Source organism: Mustelus asterias, chromosome 13 (genome assembly GCF_964213995.1).
Source record: "Mustelus asterias chromosome 13, sMusAst1.hap1.1, whole genome shotgun sequence".
In the NCBI taxonomy this organism is placed as follows: Eukaryota; Metazoa; Chordata; class Chondrichthyes; order Carcharhiniformes; family Triakidae; genus Mustelus; species Mustelus asterias.
Window position 1 is genome coordinate 16,862,959 of NC_135813.1, and position 27,455 is coordinate 16,890,413.

Sequence of the window (27,455 nt, forward strand, 5' to 3'; positions counted from 1 at the left end):
AGTGTTAGAACAAGGAGAAGATCAAAGAACAAAGAAAAGCACAGCACAGGAACAGGCCCTTCAGTCCCCATGGGGTGGCATGGTGGCACAGTGGTTAGCATTGCTGCTTCACAGCGCCAGGGACCCGGGTTCGATTCCCAGCTTGGGTCACTATCTGTGTGGAGTTTGCATGTTCTCCCCGTGTCTGTGTGGGTTTCCTCCGGGTGCTCCAGTTTCCTCCCACAGGCTGAAAGACGTGCTGGGTAGGTGCATTGACCCGAACAGGTGCCGGACTGTGGCGACTAGGGGAATTTCACAGTAACTTCATTGCAATGTTAATGTAAGCCTTACTTGTGACTAATAAGTAAACTTTACTTTTCCAAGCCCGTGCCGATCATGATGCCCTAGCTAAACTTAAAAACAAACCTCCTGCCCTTACTCGGTCTGTATCCCTCTATTCCCTCCCCATTCATGTACCCACCCAGATGCCTCTTAAATGTTGCTAATGTGTCTGCTTCCACCACCTCCTCTGGCAGCGCGTTCCAGGCACCCACCACTCTGCGTGAAAAACTTCCCCTGCATATCTCCCTCAGACTTTCCCCCTCTTGCCTTGAACCTGTGTCCCCTTGTAATTGACTCTTCCACCCTAGAGAAAAAGCCTATGACTATCCACCCTGTCTGTGCCTCTCATAATTTTGTAGACCTCTATCAGGTCTCCCCTCAGCCTCTGTCTTTCCAGTGAAAACAATCCCAGTTTATTCAACTCTCCTCATAACCAACGCCCTCAAGACCAGGCCACATCCTGGTGAACCTTCTTTGCGTGCTCTCCAAAGCTTCCAAAGCTAGTGTGGCGACCAGAACTACACGCGATACAGTTGTAAAATGACAAGAATGTCTGGCCTTTTCCTGTAACCTTTCAGCAAAAGGTCACCTGCTGTAACAATCAGCTGACTCCTATTTCCACCTTAGCATTTATTAGAGAATTATCTGTAAGCGGTTTCAGCTCCAGTCATCAATGGAACACTGTGAGAAATAGATTGGTAAGCAACATATCGACCTGTGACTTCAGGCCATGGAAATACTCGATTTAAATTTCACAATATATGTGAAACATTGTGATCACATATTATAAAAGACTAAATGACGAATTGAAGGCAGAAATTCAATCTCTTGAGTTCTCCTGATGTTAAACGGTTTGAGCTTTCTTGCCATGATTTATTATGTTAACATCTACTTTGCGATTAAATTAATGTCTTTTAACTCCCCGCCAGTCACCTATTATCCTGTGTATAATCCAGCAGCGAGACAACTCTTCACTAAGAGTTATGTTCATCAGCGAACCAACCTCTTTCATCACATGAAATGACTCATGGGACATGTTTACGTGTGCCATCTTCCATTGAGCAGATTCCAGCTGGTCCGGGTGAGGTGAGGAGCAGGGGTGGGGGGTGGGGGCATTAGTGTTTCGATTATTTTTGGGGGGGGTCCAGAAAAAACATGAATGCGCCTCCTGACCCCACAAAAATCATTTTGAAAACTTACTTTTGCTCCATTTATACCGAATTATTATGGACATGGTAGTCGATTGAAGCCATTGTTTTTTGGAGGTATGGGCAGGATTTATGCTTTGGCAGCATGAGGGCCAAGGTTAGGGTGGCATGGTGGCACAGTGGACAGCACTGCTGCCTCGCAGCGCCAGGGACTCAGGTTCACCCGGCCTTGGGTCACTGTCTGTGTGCAGTTTGCACGTTCTCCCCGTGTCTGTGTTGGTTTCCTCCGGATGCTCCGGTTTCTTCCCACACTCCAAAGATGTGTGGGTTAGGTGAATTGACCATGCTAAATTGCCCCTAAGTGTCAGAGAGATTTACAGAGTAAATACATGGGGTTACGGGGATAGGGCCTGGGTGGGATTGTTGACGGTGCAGGCTTGATGGGCCAAATGACGTTCTTCACACTGTCTGTGTGGAGTTTGCACATTCTCCCCGTGTCTGCGTGGGTTTCCTCCGGATGCTCCGGTTTCCACCTACAGTCCAAAGATGTGCGAGTTAGGTTGATTGGCCATACTAAACTGACTCTAGCATCAGGGGGATTAGCAGGATAAATATATGGGGTTACGGGAATAGGGCCTGGATGGGATTGTGGTCGGTGCAGACTCGATGGGCTGAATGGCCTCCTTCTGCACTGTAGGGATTCTATGATTCTATTTCTCATCGTCGACGGCAAGAATGGAGAATTTGGCCTTCCAGCCAAAACTCCATTCACTCTCAGCAGCATCGGAGAATCCCTGCTGCGAACGAGGATGGAGGATTTACCGCTCATATGTGTGCAGGGATTGGAGAGACAAACAAACACTTGAATCACTGTCCTGGGAACGGTGCCTAAATCTCTCTCCCAAGGTAAAGGTGTCCGGTTTTTGGACTGTTGGATTTGGGACAATGTTACCCGTGCAACGATTCTGTTCAGCACTATTCCACTGGGTGGACATCTGAAGACTCCAGTTCCCTCAGGACTCTGATTCATGCAGGGCCCGGAGGATTGGAGGATTGCGGATGTGGTCCCTATATTCAAGAAAGGGAACAGGGACAGCCCGGGAAATTACCGACCGGTGAGTCTAACCTCAGTGGTTGGTAAGTTGATGGAGAGGATCCTGAGAGACAGGATTTATGATCATCTAGAGAAGTTTAGTATGATCAAAAGTAGTCAGCACGGCTTTGTCAGGGGCAGGTCGTGCCTTACGAGCCTGGTTGAGTTCTTTGAAAATGTGACCAAGCACATTGACGAAGGAAGAGCGGTGGATGTGGTCTATATGGACTTCAGCAAAGCGTTCGATAAGGTCCCCCATGCAAGACTTCTTGAGAAAGTGAGAGGGCATGGGATCCAAGGGGCTGTTGCCTTGTGGATCCAGAACTGGCTTGCCTGCAGAAGGCAGAGAGTGGCTGTGGAGGGGTCTTTCTCTGCATGGAGGTCAGTGACCAGTGGAGTGCCCCAGGGATCTGTTCTGGGACCCTTGCTGTTTGTCATTTTCATAAATGACCTGGATGAGGAAGTGGAGGGATGGGTTGGTAAGTTTGCTGACGACACCAAGGTAGGTGGTGTTGTGGATAGTTTGGAGGGATGTCAGAAGTTGCAGCGAGACATAGATAGAATGCAAGACTGGGCGGAGAAGTGGCAGATGGACTTCAACCCGGATAAGTGTGTAGTGATCCATTTTGGCAGATCCAATGGGATGGAGCAGCAGTATAAAATGAAGGGTACCATTCTTAGCAGTGTAGAGGATCAGAAGGACCTTGGGGTCCGGGTCCATAGGACTCTGAAATCGGCCTCGCAGGTGGAGGATGCGGTCAAGAAGGCGTATGGCGTACTAGCCTTCATTAATCGAGGGATTGAGTTTAGGAGTCGGGAGATAATGCTGCAGCTTTATAGGACCCTGGTTAGACCCCACTTGGAGTACTGCGCGCAGTTCTGGTCACCTCATTACAGGAAAGATGTTGAAGCCATTGAAAGGGTGCAGAGGAGATTTACAAGGATGTTGCCTGGATTGGGGGGCATGCCTTATGAGGATAGGTTGAGGGAGCTTGGTCTCTTCTCCCTGGAGAGACGAAGGATGAGAGGTGACCTGATAGAGGTTTACAAGATGTTGAGGGGTCTGGATAGGGTGGACTCTCAGAGGCTATTTCCAAGGGCTGAAATGGTTGCTACGAGAGGACACAGGTTTAAGGTGCTGGGGGGTAGGTACAGGGGGGATGTCAGGGGTAAGTTTTTCACTCAGAGGGTGGTGGGTGAGTGGAATCGGCTGACGTCGGTGGTGGTGGAGGCAAACTCGTTGGGGTCTTTTAAGAGACTTCTGGATGAGTACATGGGATTTAATGGGATTGAGGGCTATAGATAGGCCTAGAGGTGGGGATGTGATCGGCGCAACTTGTGGGCCGAAGGGCCTGTTTGTGCTGTGGCTTTCTATGTTCTATGTTCTATATGTGAAGGCTTCCTGCCTGTTTCGGCACACTGGCGCAGTGGTTAGCGTTGCTACCTCACAGCGCCAGGGACCCGGGTTCAATTCCTGGCTTGGGTCACTCTCTGTACGGAGTCTGCACATTCTCCCCGTGTCTGCATGGCTTTCCTCTGGGTGCTCCGGTTTCCTCCCACAGTTCGAAAGAGGTGCTGGTTAGGTGCATTGGCCGTGCTAAATGCTCCCTCAGTGTACCCGAACAGGCGCCGGAGTGTGGCGACTCGGGGATTTTCACAGTAACTTCATTGCAGTGTTAATGTAAGCCTACTTGTGACACTAATAAATAAACTTTACTTTAAACTGCTTAAGGCGGGTGCAAGCGCCACTAAATTCAAGGTGCCCACCAAAACAGCATGAGCAAGTGGCCAATGCCTCGCTGCCACTTTCCTTGTGCCTACCATCCCATTCCCACCTTGTAGATGGAAGGAAATCTGTCATCATATATTAACAAAAATGTGACAGCAGCGAATCTTTATGAGGACAAGGGATAGTGAGTACAAGAGAGGATGATCATCTCAACCCCAGGACATCACTGCAGGAGCTCCTCCAGGTAGTGTACGAGGCCCAACCATCTTCAGCTGCTTCACTCGCTGATGATTCTGCAGTGTTCAGTTATATTGACAATTCCTCAGCTCACCAAGTAATCCATGCCCATGTGCATCAAGGCCCAGGGCAGCATTCAAGCTTGAGCTCATAACCGGCAAGTAACATTTGTGCCACACAACTGCAAGGCAATGAGCATCTCCCAATAAGTAGGCTTACATTAACACTGCAATGAAGTTACTTATAGGATATTCCGAAAGTGTAAAAATATACAGACATATTCACCATACAAATTACACCAGTTGCCAGAATGGCGACCGTTCTTAGACTATGTAAAGTAAGTTTATTTCTTAGTGTCACAAGTAGGCTTACATTAACACCGCAATGAAGTTGCTGTGAAAATCCCCTAGTCGTCACACTCCGGCACCTGTTCGGGTACACTGAGGAAGAGTTTAACATGGCCAATGCAACCACTCATCACGTCTTTTGGACTGTGGGAAGAAATCGGAGCCCACGGAGGAAACCCACGCAAACACGCGGAGAACATGCAGACTCCGCAAAGACAGTGGCCCAAGCCTGGAATCGAACCTGGGTCCCTGGCGCTGTGAGACAGCAGTGCTAACCATTGTGCCACCGTGCCGCTCACGATGTTGATGTCACTACCGAGACAGTTGCCCATCCTTGGTTGACCTGAGGGCAGTAAGTGTTCATGACAAAGGGCAGCGGAATCTTGTGCAGGTGACCAGGGTCAGAGAGTGGCGACTAGGGGATTTTCACAGTAACTTCATTGCAGTGTTAATGTAAGCCTACTTGTGATACTAATAAATAAATTACTTTAAACTGCTTAAGGCGGGTGCAAGCGCCACTAAATTCAAGGTGCCCACCAAAACAGCATGAGCAAGTGGCTGGAGAGCTGGCGAGGCCCCCCTCTCCCCCACTCCACCCCTTACTGCCTCTATTGGAAAAGACCAGCTGCATCTTGTGCCACTCGGGCACTTGGTAGGCTAGTGACGGGCCTCTCCCCCATCCCCAACCTCGGGTTCAAGGATCCCTGGGCAGAAGTCCCACCCACCGAGAGCTGCTGGCCAATCAGAGAGACCAGCATCTCAGTGGGATGGTTGGTGGCTTCTGCCTGTGCTACGGCCACTTTCGGTCTCAGACTGAGGAGGGAGCCAGGCGTAGGTGAGTGGTGGCAGGAAGAGACTTTGTGGTGAGGGGGTGGGCAGCAAAGGGCATGGCACTCAGTGGGCCGCACCTTCCTGATGATGAATCCTTTGATCAGGCACTGTGACCCACCCCCACCCCACACTCCTGCACCCCTGAGAGCCCAGAAGCTAACACACCAGGGTTTAATTGTTGCTCTCCCCATGTGGTGAGCCTCCCCTTGCCCCCACTACTGGTCAGCCTTGTAAAGGGGTGAACCTCTGCCCACCACTTACAAGATGGGGAACGCAAAGTGGTGGCAATTTCCTCCAATGGGACTCTCTGCTTCCCAAACTTCTCTGGGACCTACACATGTAGGAGCTCAGTATTCCAGAAAGATGGAGCACATCAGCCTCTAGGAAGATGCTGCTGAACCAACATATTCCATTGGGGTTAACACTGGCAGGCACCTTTCTGACCTAATTCCTAGGATCAAGGCCTGAGGATTTTTGGGCCATTGTTGGACCAGAGTACTCTGTACCCAGCTGCATTACGCTTGGCCTGAGAATAATCAACCAGGACTATGTAAGTATTCAAAACAGAAAATGTTTCCATTCTTCCACATTCACCAACAGTTCATCAAAAAATGAAAAGCACAAACAAAAATGTAGCTCGTTTTAAACCGCTGAGGTGATCGCTTGCTGACTGTCAATGTTTTTTTAAATTCAGTCTTGGGACATGGGTGTCGCTGGCTGGGCCCAGCAGTTATTGCCCATCCCAAGTTGCCTGAGGGCAGCTGAGAGTCAACCACATTGCTGTGGCCCTGGAGTCACATGCAGTCATGATGTGGAGATGCCGGCGTTGGACTGGGGTAAACACAGTAAGAAGTCTCACAACACCAGGTTAAAGTCCAACAGGTTTATTTGGTAGCAAAAGCCACTTATTTTTGCTACCAAATAAACCTGTTGGACTTTAACCTGGTGTTGTGAGACTTCTAACTGTGTCACATGTAGGCCAGACCAGGTAAGGACAGCAGATTTCCTTCCCTGAAGAACATCAGTAGCAAAACTTTGGTAGCAAAAATAAGTGGCTTGTGCTACCAAATAAACCTGTTGGACTTTAACCTGGTGTTGTGAGACTTCTTACTGTGTCACATGTAGGCCAGACCAGGTAAGGACAGCAGATTTCCTTCCCTGAAGAACATCAGTGAAACAGATGGGTTTTCCCCCACAATCGACAATGGTCATCAGTAGATTCTTAATTCTAGATATTTTTTATTGAATTCAAATTCCACCATCTGCCGTGGCGGGATTCGAACCCGGGTCCCCAGAACATTGCCTGAGTTTCTGGATTAATAGTCCAGCGATAATACCACTGGGCCATCGCCTCCCCTGGTAACTCTGTTAGTGATGATGTGGAGATGCCGGCGTTGGACTGGGGTAAACACAATAAGAAGTTTAACAACACCAGGTTAAAGTCCAACAGGTTTATTTGGTAGCAAAAGCCACACAAGCTTTCGGAGCTGCAAGCTCCAAAAGCTTGTGTGGCTTTTGCTACCAAATAAACCTGTTGGACTTTAACCTGGTGTTGTTAAACTTCTAACTCTGTTAGTGACCAGGCTTTGCCTACATCGCAGAGCACTGGTAGCTCTGAATACTGTGGTTACTAAATCCAAAAATCAATTTCCTTGACATTTTAACATGGCATTTGAATCTATGGACATGCAACATTTGCTTCGCCCAGGCTCTATCTCAGCAGTGGCCCGGAGATTCATCTGTGCGGCTATTGCTTTGAACATTTACGATGGAATCCTAGATTAGTTTGATGACCTCAGTAATCCCAGTGACAAATGCTGCAGACTTGCTGACTGGCTCCTGAGAGCCTCACAGCCCTGGCATAGACTCTGAAGCAATATTAGCAGCTAGCGACAGACTCTTATATCAAGCGGCTGACAGGTAAACTATTATCCAGTGGGCATTCACAGCAAGTTATGGAAGTACAGAATTCTGCAAATAAAATAAAGCAACAGAAGGGTGGAAGTAGGTCATTCGCCTCCTCGAACTTACTCCCCCCATTCATTTAAATCATGGTGGGGGCGGCACGCTGGCACAGTGGTTAGCACTGCTGCCTCACAGCGCCAGGGACCCGGGTTCAATTCCAGCCACGGGTCACTGTCTGTGTGGAGTTTTGATGTGGAGATGTCGGTGTTGGACTGGGATAAGCACAGCAAGAAGTCTCACAACACCAGGTTAAAATCCAATAGGTTTATTTGGAATCATGAGCTTTCGGAGCGCTGCCCCTTCATCAGGTGAGTCACTTAGCCATGCTAAGTTGCCCCTTAGCGTCCCAAGGTGTGTAGTTTAGATGGATTAGCCACAGCAAATGTGTAGGATTACGTGGGTAGGGTGGGAGAGAGGGCCTGGGTAAGATACTAGCTGGAACTCTACCACCTCGCCTGCCGTGGAATCGCCGCGGGTGAGGGTCCGACAACAAAAATCCCTGTTGACCTTGGGTGGGAATTTCCAGTCTCCCCCAAGTGAGACCATAAAATCCCGCCAACTATGTCAAAGAGTTGGTGCAGACTCGGTGGGCCGAATGGCCTGCTTCTGCACCATAGAAATTCTATTCTATGATTCTATAACTAGTTCATAAGTTAAAGAATTCCTGTAATAATGTAGCTTAACAACATGGCCAGACACACGCATTCTGATCAATGCTGTAACTTCAGGTTTCAGTGATGTTCCGCAGGAGTTAATCATGGTTTTTGCCTCTTGCCTGTGGGAAACGATATCCCCCTACGTCTAGTATCCATTGAGTAGAAACGCCTGCATGGTGTGGGTCAGAGATATTGAACATTGAAAAATATGTTTGTCTCCTTGTGGGTTGCTGTTGCCACCACTGGTGCTTGTGTCACAGCTGACAAGGCCGTAAGCCTTGGATTCCCCTCTCTGCACCTCTCTCTGCCTCTCAACCTCATGTTCTTCCTTTAGGAAGCTTCTGACATCCATCACAGTGGTTGGCACTGTTGCCTCACAGCGCCAGGGACCTGGGTTCAATTCCCTTGGGTCACTATCTGTGGAGAGTCTGCATGTTCTCCCCATGTCTGCGTGGGTTTCCTCCAGGTGCTCTGGTTTCCGCCCACAGTCCGAAAGACGTACTGGTTAGGTGCATTGGCCAAGATAAAATCTCCCTCTGCGTACCCACCCAGGAGTGTGGTGACCAGGGCATTTTCACAGTAACTTAATTGCAGTGTTAATGTAAAGCCTACTTGTGACACTAATAAATAAATAAACTTTAAACATCACTAGACACTAAGGAACAACTTAGCATGGCCAATCCACCTAATCTGCACACCTTTGGGCTGTGGGAGGAAACCGGAGCTAACCCATGCAGACATGGGGGGGGGAAACTTACAAACTCCAAACAGACAGACACCCAAGGCCAGAATCTCTGGAGCTGTGAGGCAGCAGTGTTAACCACTGTGCCACCGTGCCATGTCGGACAATGTTGCTAGCTGAGGCGCATTTGGAGACATGTTGAGGGCTTCACTCCTCATACAGTCAATGAGTGTGTGAGCCATGGAGTTCAGCATGCCTGCTGCACCCATACCCCTGTTAAACCACAGTCTACTGAGGCAGCTGCCTTGCTGAATTTACCCTCATAGATGCTGCTTGAGATGAGGGATTGCAGCCCAATCCTACATAATGTTAGAAGGACATCTTACCCGATTCAGGGAATAACTCTGACGCATGACTCCAATGACAATATGAGTTTAAATAAGGCGTTACCAAAATTAAGTCCTGTGTAAAAAAAACAAATTACTGCGGAAGCTGGAATCTGAAACCAAAAGAGAAAATGCTGGAAAATCTCAGCAGGTCTGGCAGCATCTGTAAGGAGAGAAAAGAGCTGATGTTTCGAATCCAGATGACCCTTTGTCAAAGCTAAAAGGCAGAGATATTTATACTGTGGGGTGAGGGAATGAAAGATGAGTCATAGCCACAAAAACGCGGGGAAAGACTAAGAGGAGCTAAAGGCAGTCCATAGAGAAGACACTGTAAGAAGTCTCACAACACCAAGTTAAAGTCCAACAGGTTTATTTGGAATCACAAACTTTCAGAGTGCTGCCCCTTCATCAGGTAAGTGCCCCTCAGAGCTCATGATTCCAAATAAACCTGTTGGACTTTAACCTGGTGTTGTGAGACTTCTTACTGTGCTTACCCCAGTCCAAACGCCGGCATCTCCACATCAGAGAGAAGAGAGCAACTGAGGAAGGAAATATAGCTGTGGAAGCGAGTCTTGGAAAATACCTTGTCCAACATGAAGGGAGAAATGGAAAGAAGGTGGATTGGGGGGGGGGGGTTGGTGGGGGGGTGTGGAGAGACAGATGGAAATCCTGTCAGAGAGAAGAGCAGTACTTCTTCAGGGTAGGCATTCCTGGAAGAGAAGTGGCAGTGAGTTAAACACTTAGGGTCCTATTTTACCATTTTGATTCTAAGTGCTGGGCAGACTTGAAACTGGGAGCGTTTCAGATCCGATTTTTAGACCTGTTCTCAGGCACCATCATACCCACTCTGCCTGAAAAATATCAGCGATTCCGAATCGCACTGCACAAGCCTGTGGGTGGGGCTTAACGCGCCTGAAACCCTGCAGCTCCGATCGGCGCCTCCAACTGCGCATGCACGGAAAAAAATGATAGAATGCGGTCCCCCTGCCACATCCCTCCCGGGCCGGATAATGCCTCCCCCTGACCCCCACGGACATTGCCCCACCCCCACAACATTACTGACCCTCCCTTATACCCCCCCCCCCCCCCCCCCCCACTACCAAGACTGATCGCGGGCCCCTCCCGCTGATCTCAGGCAGAGTGGCAGCGGACCCCTTCCCCCAACTGATCTCAGGCAGAGTGGCAGGGGACCCACTTCTCCCCCCCCCCCCCCCCCCCCCCCCTCACTGATCTCAGGCAGAGTGGCAGGGGACCCACCTTCTCCCCCCCCCCCTCCCACTGATCTCAGGCAGAGTGGCAGGGGACCCACCTTCTCCCCCCCCCCCCCCCCACTGATCTCAGGCAGAGTGGCAGGGGACCCACCTTCCGCCCCCCCCCCCCCTCACTGATCACAGGCAGAGTGGCAGCAGACTATTAAATCAATTTAAGTGCATTTAAATGGCCGTCACGCCCGTTTCAGGCGCGGTCCCAATCGCGGCCATTTCCGGGCCTCGGTAAAGGAACCGGCGCAGAGGTGGGCGCGGATCGCGTTACTCTCCTCATGCCCGACTTTACCAAGTTTTCGCGCCTGAATGGTAAAATCGGGCCCTTAGTGTCTGTTTGTAATTATGAGTATTGTTGAAGATGAGTATCAATATGCGTCAATGCAACGAAATGCTGTGAAATATTCAAGCTCAGTGTATTAACAAAACAGAGATTAGTAATGCAGTTAGTGGATACTTGCACACATCTCCTGTCTATGTGGAAATAATGTGATGTCTCCATCACGCCACCTTCTGGTGTGCCCTCACCGAAATGACGATGATTTCTTTGCAGTTGGCAGCAGGGAAGGTGACACCTGTTCCAAGTGGGCGAACCTTCCTTTTCATGAATATTGACAATCACTGTGTCATTAACAGTTACATCATCTGAAATTGCAACGTCACTGAGGAATGTTGCTAACTCACTCACTCGGGACTTGCTGCTTTCAACCTAACTTTCAGAACGTCATTGATTTTAACCTTAAGAGGATTGATAGGATTGCTATCGTTAGAAGGTCGAGAGACTTGCTGCAGCTAGATTTTTCTTCATTATTAATAAGTGCCAAAAATTTACCGGTGGCATACTGATAATTGCACGGTGGCTCAGTGGTTAGCACTGCTGCCTCACAGTGCCAGGGACCCGAATTCGATTCCTGGCTTGGGTCACTGTCTGTGTGGAGTCTGCACGCTCTCCCCGTGTCTGCGTGGGTTTCCTCCGGGTGCTCCAGTTTCCTTCCACAGTCCGAAAGATTTGCTGGTTAAGTGCATTGGCCGTGCTAAATTCTCCCTCAGTGTACTTGAACTGGAGTGTGGCGACTCGGGGATTTTCACAGTAATTTCATTGCAGTGTTAATGTAAGTCTACTTGTGACACTAATTAATAAACTTAAAAAATGTCAAATGTACATCCAGACACTGACAGACAGTCCAGATTGTGAACGTTTTAGTGACATCCACAGTGCAGTTTAGCACATTCCATCAAGAGTGACTCTCACTATCATAGAATAAGAAGGAAACTAATCAGTCCACCTCGCCTACAGTTCTTGACCTTTTGGCTGAGATCAAGCGTAGGATCGAGCCCGCCATCAGGTGTCACGCTTGGCTCGAGTATGTCTCTATTGTGGGGGCAATGAATTGGATTCAATTTGAATTTGAATTGGGTTTTGCCGAAAGCAAGGAGATGGATTACGGACTTGCTCAGTCCACTCTGTACATTGGTTTTGTAACCCTGAGAAAGGCACAAGATCTTTCTTTAAAATAGTCCTCTGAAATGAGTTGCAAATGAGTTCCACTCCCCTGCTGTTTGCACAGAGTCCTGCAAATCTTTCCTCTTTCAGTATCTATCCAATTCCCTCTTGAATGTTAATATTGAATCTGCTTCCATCACCATTCTAATCAGATCATGCGCCATTTCCACTTTTTCGTTAAGTTGATACAGTCTTTTTTTTAAACATATGTTCATTTTTAAAATTTAACAGTTCGTCACTAAAGTCATTCTAACATCGACACCATGCTAATAAATAACTTATTTAAAGTTTTAAAGTTTAAAGTTTATTTATTAGTGTCACACGTAGGCTTTACATTAACACTGCAATGAAGTTACTGTGAAAGTCCCCTAGTCGCCACACTCCGGAGCCTGTTCGGGTACACTGAGGGAGAATTTAGCACGGCCAATACACCTAACCAGTACATCTTTCGGACTGTGAATTGGTTATGTCAGTTCTATCAGTTGCTGCAACAAAATCACCAGGATTTACTGTAGAGGTGACGCTATAGAAGGATATGATAGCCCATTATAATTAATGATCATTTTCACTTTATATCTCATTGGCAACATTAAGCAGCCTGTGTAAGACGTTGTGATGGATCGTTGCTAACAATCTTGCTGTGTTCTATTTTTAAGGTGAAATTCAGTGGAAACACATATATAAGATTCCTCTCAGTAACCTGGTTGGAAGGAGCATTGAGCGGCCTTTGAAGTCACCTCTGGTTGCCAAGGTTATTACCACCCCAACGTCCAGTGGAATTTCAGCAATGCCCGTGGCCCATTCCCTTTCGCTTTCCCGCATGGAGATCAAAGAGATTGCATGCAGAACACGCAAAGAGTTGCTGGGTAAGGCTCGTTCCTGAATGACAAACTGTCGCCCCCTCCCCCGGTAACTCAGTCAGCTGGCTTTGCCCGATTCTGAGTTTGCCACATTGCCTGATCGGTGCCCGGCACCTTCCCCAGATTTTGGAGGAACCCACTCAGTGAGGGATTGTAGACTTGCAGCAGTGTTATTCAAAATGAGATTCCAACTCAGGTCGCTGTGCCGCTCTGTAACGCTGCAGGGCAGGACACGAGGTTTCTGGGTGCTTTGCATGTTGTGTGAGTAAGCCCATAATGAAGAGTGCTGGTGTTTCAGCAGGAGCTGGAGAGGCTGGTCATGTCAGCTCCCACTATAACTCTGGGCAATTAAAACCAATATTCTGTTGGTATTGTACAATTGTTGTTTACCTCTTAAATCCCTATTTTCTCTCTCCCTCTCTTTGTCTCTCTGTTTCTGTCTCTCTCACTCGCTCCCTATCTGTCTCTCTCTTTCCCTCTGTCTGTTTCTCACTCGCTCTCTATCCACCTCTCTCTTTCCCTCTGTCTCACTCGCTCTCTATCTGTCTCTCTCTTCTTCTCTGTCTCTCTCACTTGCTCTTTATTTCTCTCTCTCTTTCCCTCTGTCTCTCTCACTCGCTCTCTATCTGCCCCTTTCTTTTCCTCAGTCTGTCTCTCTCACTCGCTCTCTATCTGTCTTTCTCTTTCCCTCTGTCTGCCTCTCTCTCACTCTCTATCTGTCTCTCTCTTTCCCTCTGTCTCTCTCACTCACTCTCTACCTGTCTCTCTCTTTCCCTCTGTCTGTCTCTCTCAGTTGCTCTGTCCATTTGAATTCTATTTCCACCTTCCCTTCCCTCCCCCCTCTCTTTCTCTCATCTTGATCTCCTTATCTTTATTTCCTCCCTTCCTCCCCTTTTCTTTGCGTTCTCTCTCTGCCTTCCTCTGCCACTGTCTCTCTCCCCCAACCCTTCTCTCTATTTTCTCCCTCCCTTTCCTTCTCTCCTCAATCTCCCTCTCTCTCTCTCTGTCTATTTTTGCCTCCCTCTCCTTTCCCCTCTCGCTCCCCGATCTCTTTCCACTATATCCCTTCATCCTTTTCCTCTCTCTCCGCCTCGCTCAATCTCTTGCTCCTCAATCTCCTCTCTCCATTTTCTCCCTCCCTTTCCTTCACTCTCTCTTCTCAATCTCTCTCTCCTTCAATTTTTTGCCATCCTCTTGCTCCTCAGACTCCCCTATTCCCTCCCTTCCTTTGCTTTCTTCTTTCTCTCCCTCTCAGTCACTTTCTCTCCTCAAATTTCTCTATTTCCTCCCTCCCTTTCCTTTCCCTCTCTCTCTCCTCTTGCTGTCTTTCCTTGATTTCTCTCTCTTTCTTCCTCTCTCCATCTTTGCCTCCCTTCCCCCTCCCCCCCTCCCCCACCCCCTTCCTCTGTACCCTCCCCAGGTTTGGCCCACTGGTGCACGGTAACTTCATTGCAGTGTTAATGTTAGCCCACTTGTGACACTAATAAACAAACTTAAAATTTAAACTTTATCTCTTGACACAATTAGATATCAGACATTGTTTTAGTAAAGCACGAATCAGAAAGATCAAATAATGTGCCTCACAATTCCTTATTTGCTGTATGGTTAGCAGTGCAAATTGAGTTGAGTAACTATGAATTATAATACATTTCTAAAGGAGAGTTGTTTCAGCTGGGCTTCACTCTGCTTTTTGAACAAGCAGATTATCCTATCAAGCTGCAAGATATTATTTCAGAATGAAAAGCTGAAACCCAAAACTGAAGAAAATATTGAACTAACTTGAATCTTTCTCCTTCACCAATGATCCCTTGACAGCACTAATGAGTTTAGTTGTTCCTACACGCACCACTCAGCACAGTGGCACAGTGGTTAACGCTGCTGCCTCACAGTGAGAGTTTTAACAACACCATGTTAAAGTCCAACAGGTTTATTTGGTAGCAAATGCCATTAGCTTTCGGAGCGCTGCTCCAGCACTGCTCCAGCGCTCCGAAAGCTAATGGCATTTGCTACCAAATAAACCTGTTGGGACTTTAACCTGGTGTTGTTAAAACTCTCACTGTGCTTACCCCAGTCCAATGCCGACATCTCCACATCATGACTACCATCGACGCCTCACAGTGCCAGGGACCCGGGTTCAATTTCAGCCTTGGGTCACTGCCTGTGTGGAGTTTGCACGTTCTCCCTGTGTCTACGTGGGTTTCTGCCGGGTGCTCCAGTTTCGTCCCACAGTCCAAAGATGTGCTGGTAAAGTTGTAACGTTTATTTATTACTCACAAGTAAGGCTCACATTAACACTGCAATGAAGTTACTGTGAAATTTCCCTCCACACTCTGTTCGGGCCAATGCACCTAACCAGCGCGTCTTTCCAGACTGTGGGAGGAAACCGGAGCACTCGGAGGAAACCCACACAGACACAGGGAGAACGTGCAAACTCCACACAGACAGTGACCCAAGCCGGGAACCGAACCCGGGTCCCTGATGCTGTGAGGCAGCAGGGCTAATCACTATAAATCCTCCCTCAGTGTACCCAAACAGGCGCCGGAGTGTTGAGCACGGTAGGATATTCTGTTGGAGAGACAGTGTAGACCCGATGGGCCTAATGACCTCTTCAGCACTGTAGGGATTCAATGAAAGGTTGAGTATGCTTTGCATCCATAAATCCAAAACCAAACACATCTGAAAAACACAATGTTTTAACCTTGAGCACGGAAAATCTAGTTGTTGCCTGCACTGTATACCTTGCGAGTTTTGCGATGAACATGTTAAAAAGAAACATTTTCAAGTACCCTGTATTTATTATTCAGTGGCACATCTTACTTTTCTCGCCGTTTTATTGACTTTAGACTATAGATAGCCCAGGCCGAGACGATTGTAAGTTTACACGTGGTATCCAAAAAACAGAATGATCTGAAATCCAACACACTATCTGCCTCGAGGGTTTCAAATAAAGGATTCTCCACCTGGATTACATGATTCGTTTGCCAAATTTCCAGAATTGTCGCAAACATTTCACCCTCTATTGGGAAGCTCTCATCTGGTGTTATGCAAATTGCTGAATTGGATTGCTGTGCTTAACAGGCACTTCATTGATTTCTAATCTAGTCCACCAGCCTTGACTGCATTATCGTTTCTCATCAAGCCGGCCGCGCTGCTCTCAATCAGTCATCGCCTCCTGCTCCTGCCTTGAACATTTTCCGTTTTGTCACTTTAGGCTTGACGACTGAATCAACTACAACCAAATCTGACACAGCTCCAAAGCAGAAAAAGTGGGCCCGGAAAGGGGTGGATGAGGAGCTTAGGAAAGGCGCTGTGAGATCGACAAGCAGCGACAGGTAAGCACCCATCAATGTTATAGATCTTCCTGAAGAGAAAGCTTGCCGTCAGGTGAGGTGGGGGAGTGCAGGGGGGAGGTGGGGGGCGGCGGGGGGGAACGGATAGTGGCATTGGTTGCCTAAAAGATTCCTGGACATCAGCTTCAGTAACTGTAGGTACTGGGTTATTCTGGGGTCAACATTTGGTTACAGGAGGAGGAATGGATGAAAACGCTTCTGGGATGTAATGTTTGGGGCTTCCTTGCCACCAGGTTCTTCCGCCATTCGCTATTCAGTCGTGGTGTCTGTAATGACTTCAATCAGGCCATTGAGGTTGGCCTATTGGAGTATGAACTCCTTGATTAAAGATCCAATTGATGGGCCAATCAGGGAGTCTTTGCCTTGTATTTAACTGGGAGTGTCAGTTCCTCTGGCACACCCGGAGGTAGACTGTTAACTGCTAGCACTCTGTGTACTGCTGTTAGAGTTTGTAAATGAAGGGATGTTGGTGAAGGGACTTCTGCCTCTGCAAACTTATTACAGAGACTCAGCCGACTTCTCGCAGAAGCTCCTCAGTGACCTCTCTCCGCCACCCTCTGTTGGATCCACCTTCCACATATCCATTATTCTGGATTCTTTTAGTTTCAATATTAAACCAACTGCCAAGCTGTCCAGCCTGAGAGATGTTTGACAAGGGTGAGGTGGGATTTTCCGCACCACAGTACCGTCCCAATCATCGACAGCTTGCTAAACTTTTCGAATAGAGGAGCCAAAGCGAGACTATAACAGTGACCCATCAAAAAATCAACAGAATCAAATGATACTTTGTACCCAAGCCCAGCAGTTTTGTGGAATGGGTTTTCATGCCATCCGGTGCCTTGGGGAATGTGCCATTCTGGAAGACGGGGGCTTTTTGGCATTTAATTGCAAATGATCTAATTCTAGAGGGCATCCTGCCAGCCTCGCTTGGTAGATTACTTTGTGTCTTGTGCCAATATACGTTCTGACAGACCGTTTTAAGTTTAAAGTTTATTTATTGGTGTCACAAGTAGGTTTACATTAACGCTGCAATGTAGTTACTGTGAAAATCCCCTAGTTGCTACCTCGAGTACACTGAGGGAGAATTTAGCATGGCCAGTGCACGTTTTTTGGACAGTGGGAGAAACTCACGCAGACACACGGAGAACGTGCAGACTCCGCACAGACAGACAGTGACCCAAGCTGGGAATTGAACCCAGGTTCCTGGCTCTGTGAGACGGCAGTGCGAACCACTGTGCCACCATGCCACCCGCTGTGCAATATCCGTTAATCCTTCAAAGAGCTGCTATTAATACTGCCTGGCCCATTGAACCATCAGATGATGTCCATTGGCACTATAGATTCTTGAGATCGATCAGCATTCATAGTAACCTCCGGCTTTTCTTCACCTTCCTCATGGTAGGGAAACCCAAAAGATTGACACCTGCGCCTGTAGGGATGGGAAAAAAGAAGTTAAAGAGAGGGTGGCACGGTAGCACAGTGGTCGGGTGGCACGGTAGCACAGTGGTTAGCACTGCTGCTTCACAGCTCCAGGGGCCTGAGTTCGACTCCCGGCTTGGGTCACTGTCTGTGTGGAGTTTGCACATTCTCCTCGTGTCTGCATGGGTTTCCTCCGGGTGCTCCGGTTTCCTCCCACAGTCCAAAGATGTGCGGGTTAGGTTGATTGGCTGTGCTAAAATTGCCCTTAGTGTCTTGAGATGCGTAGGTTAGAGGGATTAGTGGGTAAATATGTAGGGATATGGGGGTAGGGCCTGGGTGGGATTGTGGTCGGTGCAGACTCGATGGGCCGAATGGCCTCTTTCTGTGCTGTAGGGTTTCTATGGTTTAAAAGGGGTACAGTTAAGAAGAGAGGCACGGTGAGCACAAGATGGGACAAAGAAAGAAAGTGAAGAGCACCCAGATAGACAAGAATGAAAGACCAGAAACGGAGGATGGAAATGGGGGCAGAAGAGGGCAAGGAGTAAAGGGATATGAATAAAACAGAAAACAAGAGAAAAAAGACAAATACATTAGGACTATGTATGTGCGACCCTGAATCTTGTACCAATGACTCCATCCTACAACAATGAAAGCAGCAGCCAGATTTGGACACATTGGAGCACCTTACTATTGGTAAAGGTGCTATATAACTGGAAATTGTTATTACCTACATGCTCACATCACTGCAAAGTGGGGAAGGCAGTGTTTTCCATGCCCACTTAAATGCATTTTGAAGGAATAAGACTTCACACTTGTAAAGTTTTAGGAGTTATTCAGCGTCAGTTTCTTATTATGCCGTTTTAAAAACTCACTCATTTCTGATTGCACCAGCTCGAACATTTTTATTTCATAGTAACATAATCTTTAATCTGAAACCAGTGCGAAGTGGTTAGCACTGCTGCTCCACAGCGCCAGGGACCCAGGTTCAATTCCAACCTTGGGTCACTCTCTGTGTGGAGTTTGCACGTTCTCCCCGTGTCTGCGTGGGTTTCCTTCGGGTGCTCCGGTTTCCTCCCACAGCCCAAAGATGTGCAGGATAGGTGGATTGGCCATGCTAAATTGCCCCTGAGAGTCCCAAGATGTGTAGGTTAGGTGGGTTAGCCAACCCACCTAACCTACACATCTTGGGACACTAAGGGGTTACTGGGATAGGGTGGGGGAAAGGGCCTGGGCATGGTACGTTGTCAGAGAGAGTCAGTGCAGATTCTGTAGGGATCTATGATTCATACTTTCCCAAAGTACACGCCATTAGAATGCTTTTTGTACTGATTCCATGGCAAGGGTTGCATTTGCACAGTCTGTGGAGAAGCAGAATAACACTGACAGTGACTGCCACATTTCCACATTTAACAGCACATGTACAGATGCTGCTGCTTGCTGTCGGGTTAACCTGTAGTAACAGTGAGCACTGACAGCCTTGCCTTCACCAGTACAGTGAAATCTGGACCTTTGCAATTCCCAAGCATCCAACAAAAATATATAGTTTTCTTAATCCCAGTCAGAGAATCCCTACAGTGCAGAAGGAGGCCATTCGGCCCATCGAGTCTGCACCGACCGCCCAGGCCCTATTCCCGTAAACCCCACATATTTACCCTAGCTAGTCCCCCTGACACTAAGGGTCAATTTAGCATGGCCAATCCACCTAACCCGCACATCTTTGGAGTGTGGGAGGAAACCGGAGCACCCGGAGGAAACCCACCCAGACGTGGGGAGAATGCTGCCCCGCTGCCCCCAGAAACAAGTGATGGATAGCGAGAGGGGACGTGCCTGGCACCACTCTGATGGGTAATGGTGGCATCGCGATTGGCGATTTATCTCAGTCATTACCCTTGTCGCTGCTGCTCAATCAGGATTTCTGTAACATTAAAAACTCACCTTCCCTCTCAGTGCGACCTTATCCCAGGTGCGTTGGCGTAGCGACCAAGGCTTTGCCAGTGTGATAGCCGTGTGAGAGGATTGGCTGCAAGGGTTTTTCCCGTAGTCACAAGATAAGATGAAGAGCTGTGCTTTAATTCCAGGCAGAATATTTATTTCCGCGGTTCTCTGAGAGAGCTCAGATCCAGCCAGCCATGATATCAACTCAAACTGTGAATTGTCTATTGCTTTGCAAATCCAATTATCTTCCATGTAAAGCTTTAAAATTGGCAGACAAAAGTACAAGCTTGGTTGATCAGGGATGAACGCATCCCCCCCCCCCCCCCCCCCACCTTCCGAGGCCTATCCTAACTTTGATCACTAATATTAACAAATAGAGAACACCACAGAACCAGAATCACAGGATTGTTACAGCACAGAAGGAGGCCATTCAGCCCCTCGTGCCTGCACCGGCTCTGTGTAGGAGCAGCTTGCCCAGTGCCACTCCCCGGCCGTCTTCCCTGTCGCTCTGCACGTTCCTACTTTTCAGATAACAATCCAGTTCCCTCTTGAATGCCTCAGTTGAACCTGATTCCGCCACACTCTCAGGCTGTGCACTCCAGACCCCCACAACTCGCTTTCCCTCATCTCACCTTTTCTTTTTTGCCTTCTTTTGTCAATTATCTTAAATCTGTGTCCTTCTGTTCTAGATCCTCCCACCAATAGGAACAGTTTCTCCCCATCTACTCTCTCCAGACTCCTCATGATTTTCATACCTCCACCAGATCTGGCGGCACAGTGATCAGCACTGCTGCCTCACAGCGCTAGGGACCTGGGTTCGATTCCCGGCTTGGGTCTCTGACTGTGTGGAGTCTACACGTCCTCCCACGTGTCTGTGTGGGTTTCCTCCGGGTGCTCCCGTTACCTCCCACAGTCTGAAAGGCATGCTGGTTAGGGTGCATTGGCAGTGCTAAATTCTCCCTCAGTGTACCCGAGCAGGTACCGGAGTGTGGCGACTCGTGGATTTTCACAGTAACTTCATCGCAGTGTTAATGTAAGCCTACTTGTGACACTAATAAATAACCTTTAATCTTCTCCTTCACTTCCTCAGGGACAACAGTCCCAACTTCCTTAAAATAAAAGCAGAGAAAATGCTGGAAAAACTCAGCCGGTCTGGCAGCATCCGTGGAGAGAGAAACAGAGGGTGGAATTTTCCCAGTTGTGCACAGACTGCTGGATCAGGCGAGGAAAGCCATGTGAAATCCGCTGGCTTCACAGATGCCTTTTTTCCCCTGATCCAACAGCAATTCCAGAGTGCTGACGGGGATCATGCAGTAAGAAGTTTAACAACACCAGGTTAAAGTCCAACAGGTTTATTTGGTAGCAAAAGCCACACAAGCTTTCGGAGCCCCAAGCCCCTTCTTCAGGTGAGTGGGAATTCTGTTCACAAACAGGGCATATAAAGACACAAACTCAATTTACATGAATAATGGTTGGAATGCGAATACCTACAGCTAATCAAGTCTTTAAGATACAAACAATGTGAGTGGCGCATCAAGGTTAAAGAGATGTGTATTGTCTCCAGACAGGACAGCCAGTGAAACTCTGCAGGTCCAGGCGGGCTGTGGGGATTACAAATAGTGTGACATGAACCCAATATCCCAGTTGAGGCCGTCCTCATGTGTGCGGAACTTGGCTATCAGTTTCTGCTCAGCGACTCTGTGCCGTCGTGTGTTGTGAAGGCCGCCTTGGAGAACGCTTACCCGAAGATCAGAGGCCGAATGCCCGTGACCGCTGAAGTGTTCCCCATCAGGAAGAGAACAGTCTTGCCTGGTGATTGTCGAGCGGTGTTCATGCAGACGCTGCGACAACAGATGACTGAACACCGCTCGACAATCACCAGGCAAGACTGTTCTCTTCCTGTTGGGGAGCACTTCAGCAGTCATGGGCATTCGGCCTCTGATATTCGGGTAAGCATTCTCCAAGGCGGCCTTCACGACACACGACAGCGCAGAGTCGCTGAGCAGAAACTGATAGCCAAGTTCCGCACACACGAGGACGGCCTCAACCGGGATTTTGGGTTCATGTCACACTATTTGTAATCCCCACAGCCTGCCTGGACCTGCAGAGTTTCACTGGCTTTCCATCTGGAGACAATACACATCTCTTTCACCTGTCTTGATGCTCTCTCCACTCACATTGTTTGTATCTTAAAGACTTGATTAACTGTAAGTATTCGCATTCCAACCATTATTAATGTAAATTGAGTTTGTGTCTTTATATGCCCTGTTTGTGAACAGAATTCCCACTCACCTGAAGAAGGGGCTTGGGGCTCCGAAAGCTTGTGTGGCTTTTGCTACCAAATAAACCTGTTGGACTTTAACCTGGTGTTGTTAAACTTCTTACTGTGTTTACCCCAGTCCAACGCCGGCATCTCCACATCATGGGGATCATGCAGTCAGCTGGAGGGGTGGGGCCTAAACACACCAGCGACACAGGAAATCTGAAGGGCGCCCTGATCTCAAAGTTAAAATAAAGCCCTCTCTCCTCCCTCACGGACATCAGGAACCACTCCACCTCACCCCTCCATGGACATCGGGATCCCATGGCAGTGTCAGGTTGGCACCAGGGGGCAGTGTCAGGGCACTGCCCGGCCATGTCCCTCACCACCTCAGTGCTATACCTACCTATCTCCATACCCCCGGCATGGTCATCATGACTGGTTCTTGTCTTTGAACACCAGCCGTGATTTGCGCCAGCGTAATGTCACACTGGCTGGGTAGGTGAACATGGCGTGGGCAGACATTATGGCATCAAGGCCGGTAAGTAGATGTTAATGGATTTAAAATGATGGAAACCAGGCTCATTCCCTTTCTTGGGTGGGAGGGGGGGGATAAACTCAAACTGAGATCTCGCCGGTGCAAATCCGGTTATAGCTCTCGCCAGATTTGGCGGGATTTGTGCCCTCAGCGAACAGGCCCTCTAAATTCCACCCAGAGTTAGCGTTTCAACTCCACACGATGCTTCTCCACACTTCAGCAAAGCGTTCGATAAGGTCCCCCATGCAAGACTTCTTGAGAAAGTGAGAGGGCATGGGATCCAAGGGGCTGTTGCCTTGTGGATCCAGAACTGGCTTGCCTGCAGAAGGCAGAGAGTGGCTGTGGAGGGGTCTTTCTCTGCATGGAGGTCAGTGACCAGTGGAGTGCCCCAGGGATCTGTTCTGGGACCCTTGCTGTTTGTCATTTTCATAAATGACCTGGATGAGGAAGTGGAGGGATGGGTTGGTAAGTTTGCTGACGACACCAAGGTAGGTGGTGTTGTGGATAGTTTGGAGGGATGTCAGAAGTTGCAGCGAGACATAGATAGAATGCAGGACTGGGCGGAGAAGTGGCAGATGGACTTCAACCCGGATAAGTGTGTGGTGATCCATTTTGGCAGATCCAATGGGATGGAGCAGCAGTATAAAATGAAGGGTACCATTCTTAGCAGTGTAGAGGATCAGAGGGACCTTGGGGTCCGGGTCCATAGGACTCTTAAATCGGCCTCGCAGGTGGAGGATGCGGTCAAGAAGGCGTATGGCGTACTAGCCTTCATTAATCGAGGGATTGAGTTTAGGAGTCGGGAGATAATGCTGCAGCTTTATAGGACCCTGGTTAGACCCCACTTGGAGTACTGCGCGCAGTTCTGGTCACCTCATTACAGGAAAGATGTTGAAGCCATTGAAAGGGTGCAGAGGAGATTTACAAGGATGTTGCCTGGATTGGGGGGCATGCCTTATGAGGATAGGTTGAGGGAGCTTGGTCTCTTCTCCCTGGAGAGACGAAGGATGAGAGGTGACCTGATAGAGGTTTACAAGATGTTGAGGGGTCTGGATAGGGTGGACTCTCAGAGGCTATTTCCAAGGGCTGAAATGGTTGCTACGAGAGGACACAGGTTTAAGGTGCTGGGGGGTAGGTACAGGGGGGATGTCAGGGGTAAGTTTTTCACTCAGAGGGTGGTGGGTGAGTGGAATAGGCTGACGTCGGTGGTGGTGGAGGCAAACTCGTTGGGGTCTTTTAAGAGACTTCTGGATGAGTACATGGGATTTAATGGGATTGAGGGCTATAGATAGGCCTAGAGGTGGGGATGTGATCGGCGCAACTTGTGGGCCGAAGGGCCTGTTTGTGCTGTGGCTTTCTATGTTCTATGTTCTATGTTCTACAGAACCAATTTCTCTAATCTGTCTCTGTAACTGAAGATTCTCATTCCCTATAACAATTTCCATGATTCTTTGCTTCACTCTCTCCCATTTTCCCAAAAGAGTGGCGCCCAGAACTGGATGTAACAATCCACGTGGGCCCGAACTAGGTTTCTTTACAAGTTCAATATAACTTCTAGCTTTTATATTCATAGAGAATCCTACAGTGCAGGAGGAGGCCATTCGGCCCATCCAGTCTGCACCGACCACAATCACACCCAGACCCTATCCCCATAACCCCATGCATTTACCTTGTTAGTCCCCCTGACACTAAGGGGCAATTTAGCATGGCCAATCTACCTAACCTGCACATCTTTGGACTGTGGGAGGAAACCGGAGCACCCGGAGGAAACCCACGCAGACAAAGGGAGAATGTGCAAACTCCACACAGACAGTGACCCAAGCCAGGAATTGAACCCGGGTCCCTGGCACCGTGAGGGAGCAGTGCTAACCACTGGGCCACCATGCCATTCTATGCCCCTAATAATAACGTCTAGGATAATGTTTGCTTTATTTCCCTCTCTCGCAACCCGTTCTGCCAGTTCCACACCCACGCACCCAGGTGTGTCCTCTTGCAGCCCCTATAGAATTATATTTGGATTTATATAGCACCTTTTCATGACTTTGGGATATCTCAAAGTGCTTGCCAGCCAAATGAATATCGTTGAACTGTAGCCGCGGGTGTGATATTGGGAAATGCACTCACCAATTCTCCGACAGCAAGGTCACACAAGCAGCAGAGAGATCAGCCACAATGTCATCTATCTTGGGATCGAGCACAAGGCTGGCCTTGCATCCCATCCTCCATTAGTCTCCACTCAAGTGGGAAGGTGATGGCCGAGTGGTGTTATCGCTGGATTGTTAATCTAGAAACTCAGCTAATGTTCTGGGGACCTGGGTTCGAATCCCACCACGGCAGATGGTGGAATTTGAATTCAATTTTAAAACAATCTGGAATTACTCTACTGAGGACGGTGAAACCATTGTCGATTGTCGGAAAAAGCCATCTGGTTCACTAATGTCCTTTAGGAAAGGAAAATCTGCCATCCTTACCTGGTCTGGCCTACATGAGACTCCAGAGCCACAGCAATGTGGTTGACTCTCAACTGCCCTTTGAGCAAGGGCAACCAGGGATGGGCAATAAATGCTGGCCAACCAGTGACGCCCATGACCCACAAAGAATAGAAAAAAAGTTAGCGGGGCAGAGTGTGAAACCAGCGCTCCATCAGTGGGTTTCTCACTCAGCAAGTTAGATTAAAATCCTCCCTCCCCCCTATTGTTATTTGTAATAGTCTTGTTTGTTCGGGTTTGGATCGGTTACATCAAGCTTGCTATCAAAGGTACCTCTGATATGTTTATATGGGGTGAGGTATTAGTGAGCTTTCTGTGCCTGCCCACTGTTTGAATTCCCAGACCACCCCCTTGAGATCCTGGCATAACAACTCAACTCCCAAACATTGGTTTATTTTTCTCTCTCGTTTCCTTTGCTTGCTGGCAGGATCCTAGCGGAGATCATTGACACGGAGGTGGAAACCCAACGCCACCTGTCCACCAGCTCGGACCCGGACACGGCGGCCACCAGAGAGGAGAGCCCGCCCGCCAGCGGCTCTTTGCTTCTGAATACATCCTTCGACGAAGAGATCCTGGACTTGAAGTGAGAAACCGGGGAGACTGTCGCTTCCTTTCCTTTTCGTATCCTTCCTCCACCGCCCCCCCCCTCCGACCCACCCCAACCCACTGCCCTGCCCACCCCCCAACCACTGACCAATCTGTAACCATAGCAACCTGCCCAAAATGTATCGTGCATGTCTGCTCTGTTCCGTTCCCGCTTTTTGCACTCCGAAAGACCGACGACCTCTGTCCAACCCATTACAGTGCGAGTTTTCGCACATTCCGCCCGGCCCTCGACTCCAAGTTTTGGACTATTTTTGCAGATGATTCGACTTCTTTATTATTTATTACCGCGTATTTATCTCGTTGAACGGAAGAACTTTGTTGGCTGAGGTTTGTACATTTTGTTTTTGTCGGCCTGATGTTCTGAACCCTTTGGCCTCTTAGCAGTAGTTTTGTACTCAATGAATATGTACTGTCAAAACTGTTGCTGGACCTCTGTGATGGGAAAAAAAAAACACCAACTGTCTTAAAATATTGTATTGCCATTGTTTTTAATGCCAAGAATTCAATGTAAATGTTTTGTGTTTCAAATGTTGCCTCTAAAAATTACTGAATTCGTACCTACACAAATATCTATTTTCAGTGCTGTTGTGCACTGCTGTGAAAGTAGATTATAATTCTGTTAATTAATATGAAATGAATATTATGGGATATCAAATGTGTTTTTCTTTACAACTTAAAATATATTCATTTCACCTAATAAGTAAATATTTTTGTTAAGTGAATGGAAATTTAAAAAAAAAATGAAAAGCATTTTTCTGTCTAATCTTAATGTATTCACTCCTGAGGTTACCTTCAGGATCAGTCTTTGTGAAATAATACATAAATAAATCTGTATTTATTATCTGGGATCATGCGGAAAACTGTTCTTTTCATGAGGGTCTGTTTCAACAGTCGAAGCCAGGGCATCATTTGACCTTAGGATTGTGAGCCAGGGGGTGGTTTCAGAATTAGAGGCAGTTTGATCCGTGCTGGAAACACAATGGGGCTGCCCCCCGAACCACTTCACTTAAACTTGCAGACTCATTCTGAAAATGTTTTTGTTTATTCATTCGTGGGACATCGGCATTGCTGAGTGGCCAGCACTTCTTGTCCATCCCTCCATATTCAACATTTGGGGAGATGGTGGCATTGCGGTATTGTCGTTAAGAGCATTGGCCACGCTGAATTCTCCCTCAGTGTACCCGAACAGGCGCTGGAGTGTGGCAACTAGGGGATTTTCACAGTAACTTCGTTGCAGTATTAACATTAGCCTACTTGTGACACTAATAAATAAACTTTAAACAAGATCGGTCCAAATCAGTATGGATTCACTAAAGGAAACTCGTGCTTGACAAATCTTCTGGAATTTTTTGAGGATGTGACCAGCAGAATGGACAAGGGCGAACCAGCAGATGTTGTGTATCTAGACTTTCAAAAGCCTTTTGACAAGGTTCCACACAAGAGATTGGTGAGCAAAATTAAAGCTTATTGGTATTGGGGGTAATCTATTGACGTGGATTGGCCATGCTAAATTCTCCCTCAGTGTACCCAAACAGGCGCCGGAGTGTGGCGACTAGGGGATTTTCACAGTGGCTTCATTGCAGTGTTAATGTAAGCCTACTAGCAACACGAATAAATAATAAACTTTTATTCAGAGACCCAGGGCAATGCTCTGGGGACCCGGGTTCGAATCCCACCACAAGAGATGTTGAAATTTGAATTCAGTAAAAAACTCTGGAATAAATAGTCTAAATTTGTGGGTGACACGGTGGCACAGTGGTCAGCACTGCTACCTCACAGCTCCAGGGACCCAGGTTCAATTCCGGCCTTGGGTGACTGTCTGTATGGAGTTTGCACT

At 48.1% G+C, this 27,455-nt stretch overlaps 1 protein-coding gene across 10 annotated transcripts in view; it reads left to right on the forward strand.

Annotated features, from left to right (window-relative positions):
• The window catches only part of garnl3 (GTPase activating Rap/RanGAP domain like 3), a 443,046-nt gene extending 416,581 nt beyond the window's left edge, over window positions 1-26,465 (forward strand). For all 10 annotated transcript variants that reach the window (XM_078226419.1, XM_078226423.1, XM_078226417.1 and 7 more), the window contains 3 exons: window positions 12,818-13,027; window positions 16,233-16,353; window positions 25,440-26,465. In XM_078226419.1, coding sequence (XP_078082545.1) covers window positions 12,818-13,027; window positions 16,233-16,353; window positions 25,440-25,599 — 491 coding nt within the window. In that variant the 3' untranslated portion in view covers window positions 25,600-26,465. The remainder of the gene's footprint in view (window positions 1-12,817; window positions 13,028-16,232; window positions 16,354-25,439) is intronic.
• The last annotated feature ends 990 nt before the right edge of the window (window positions 26,466-27,455 follow it).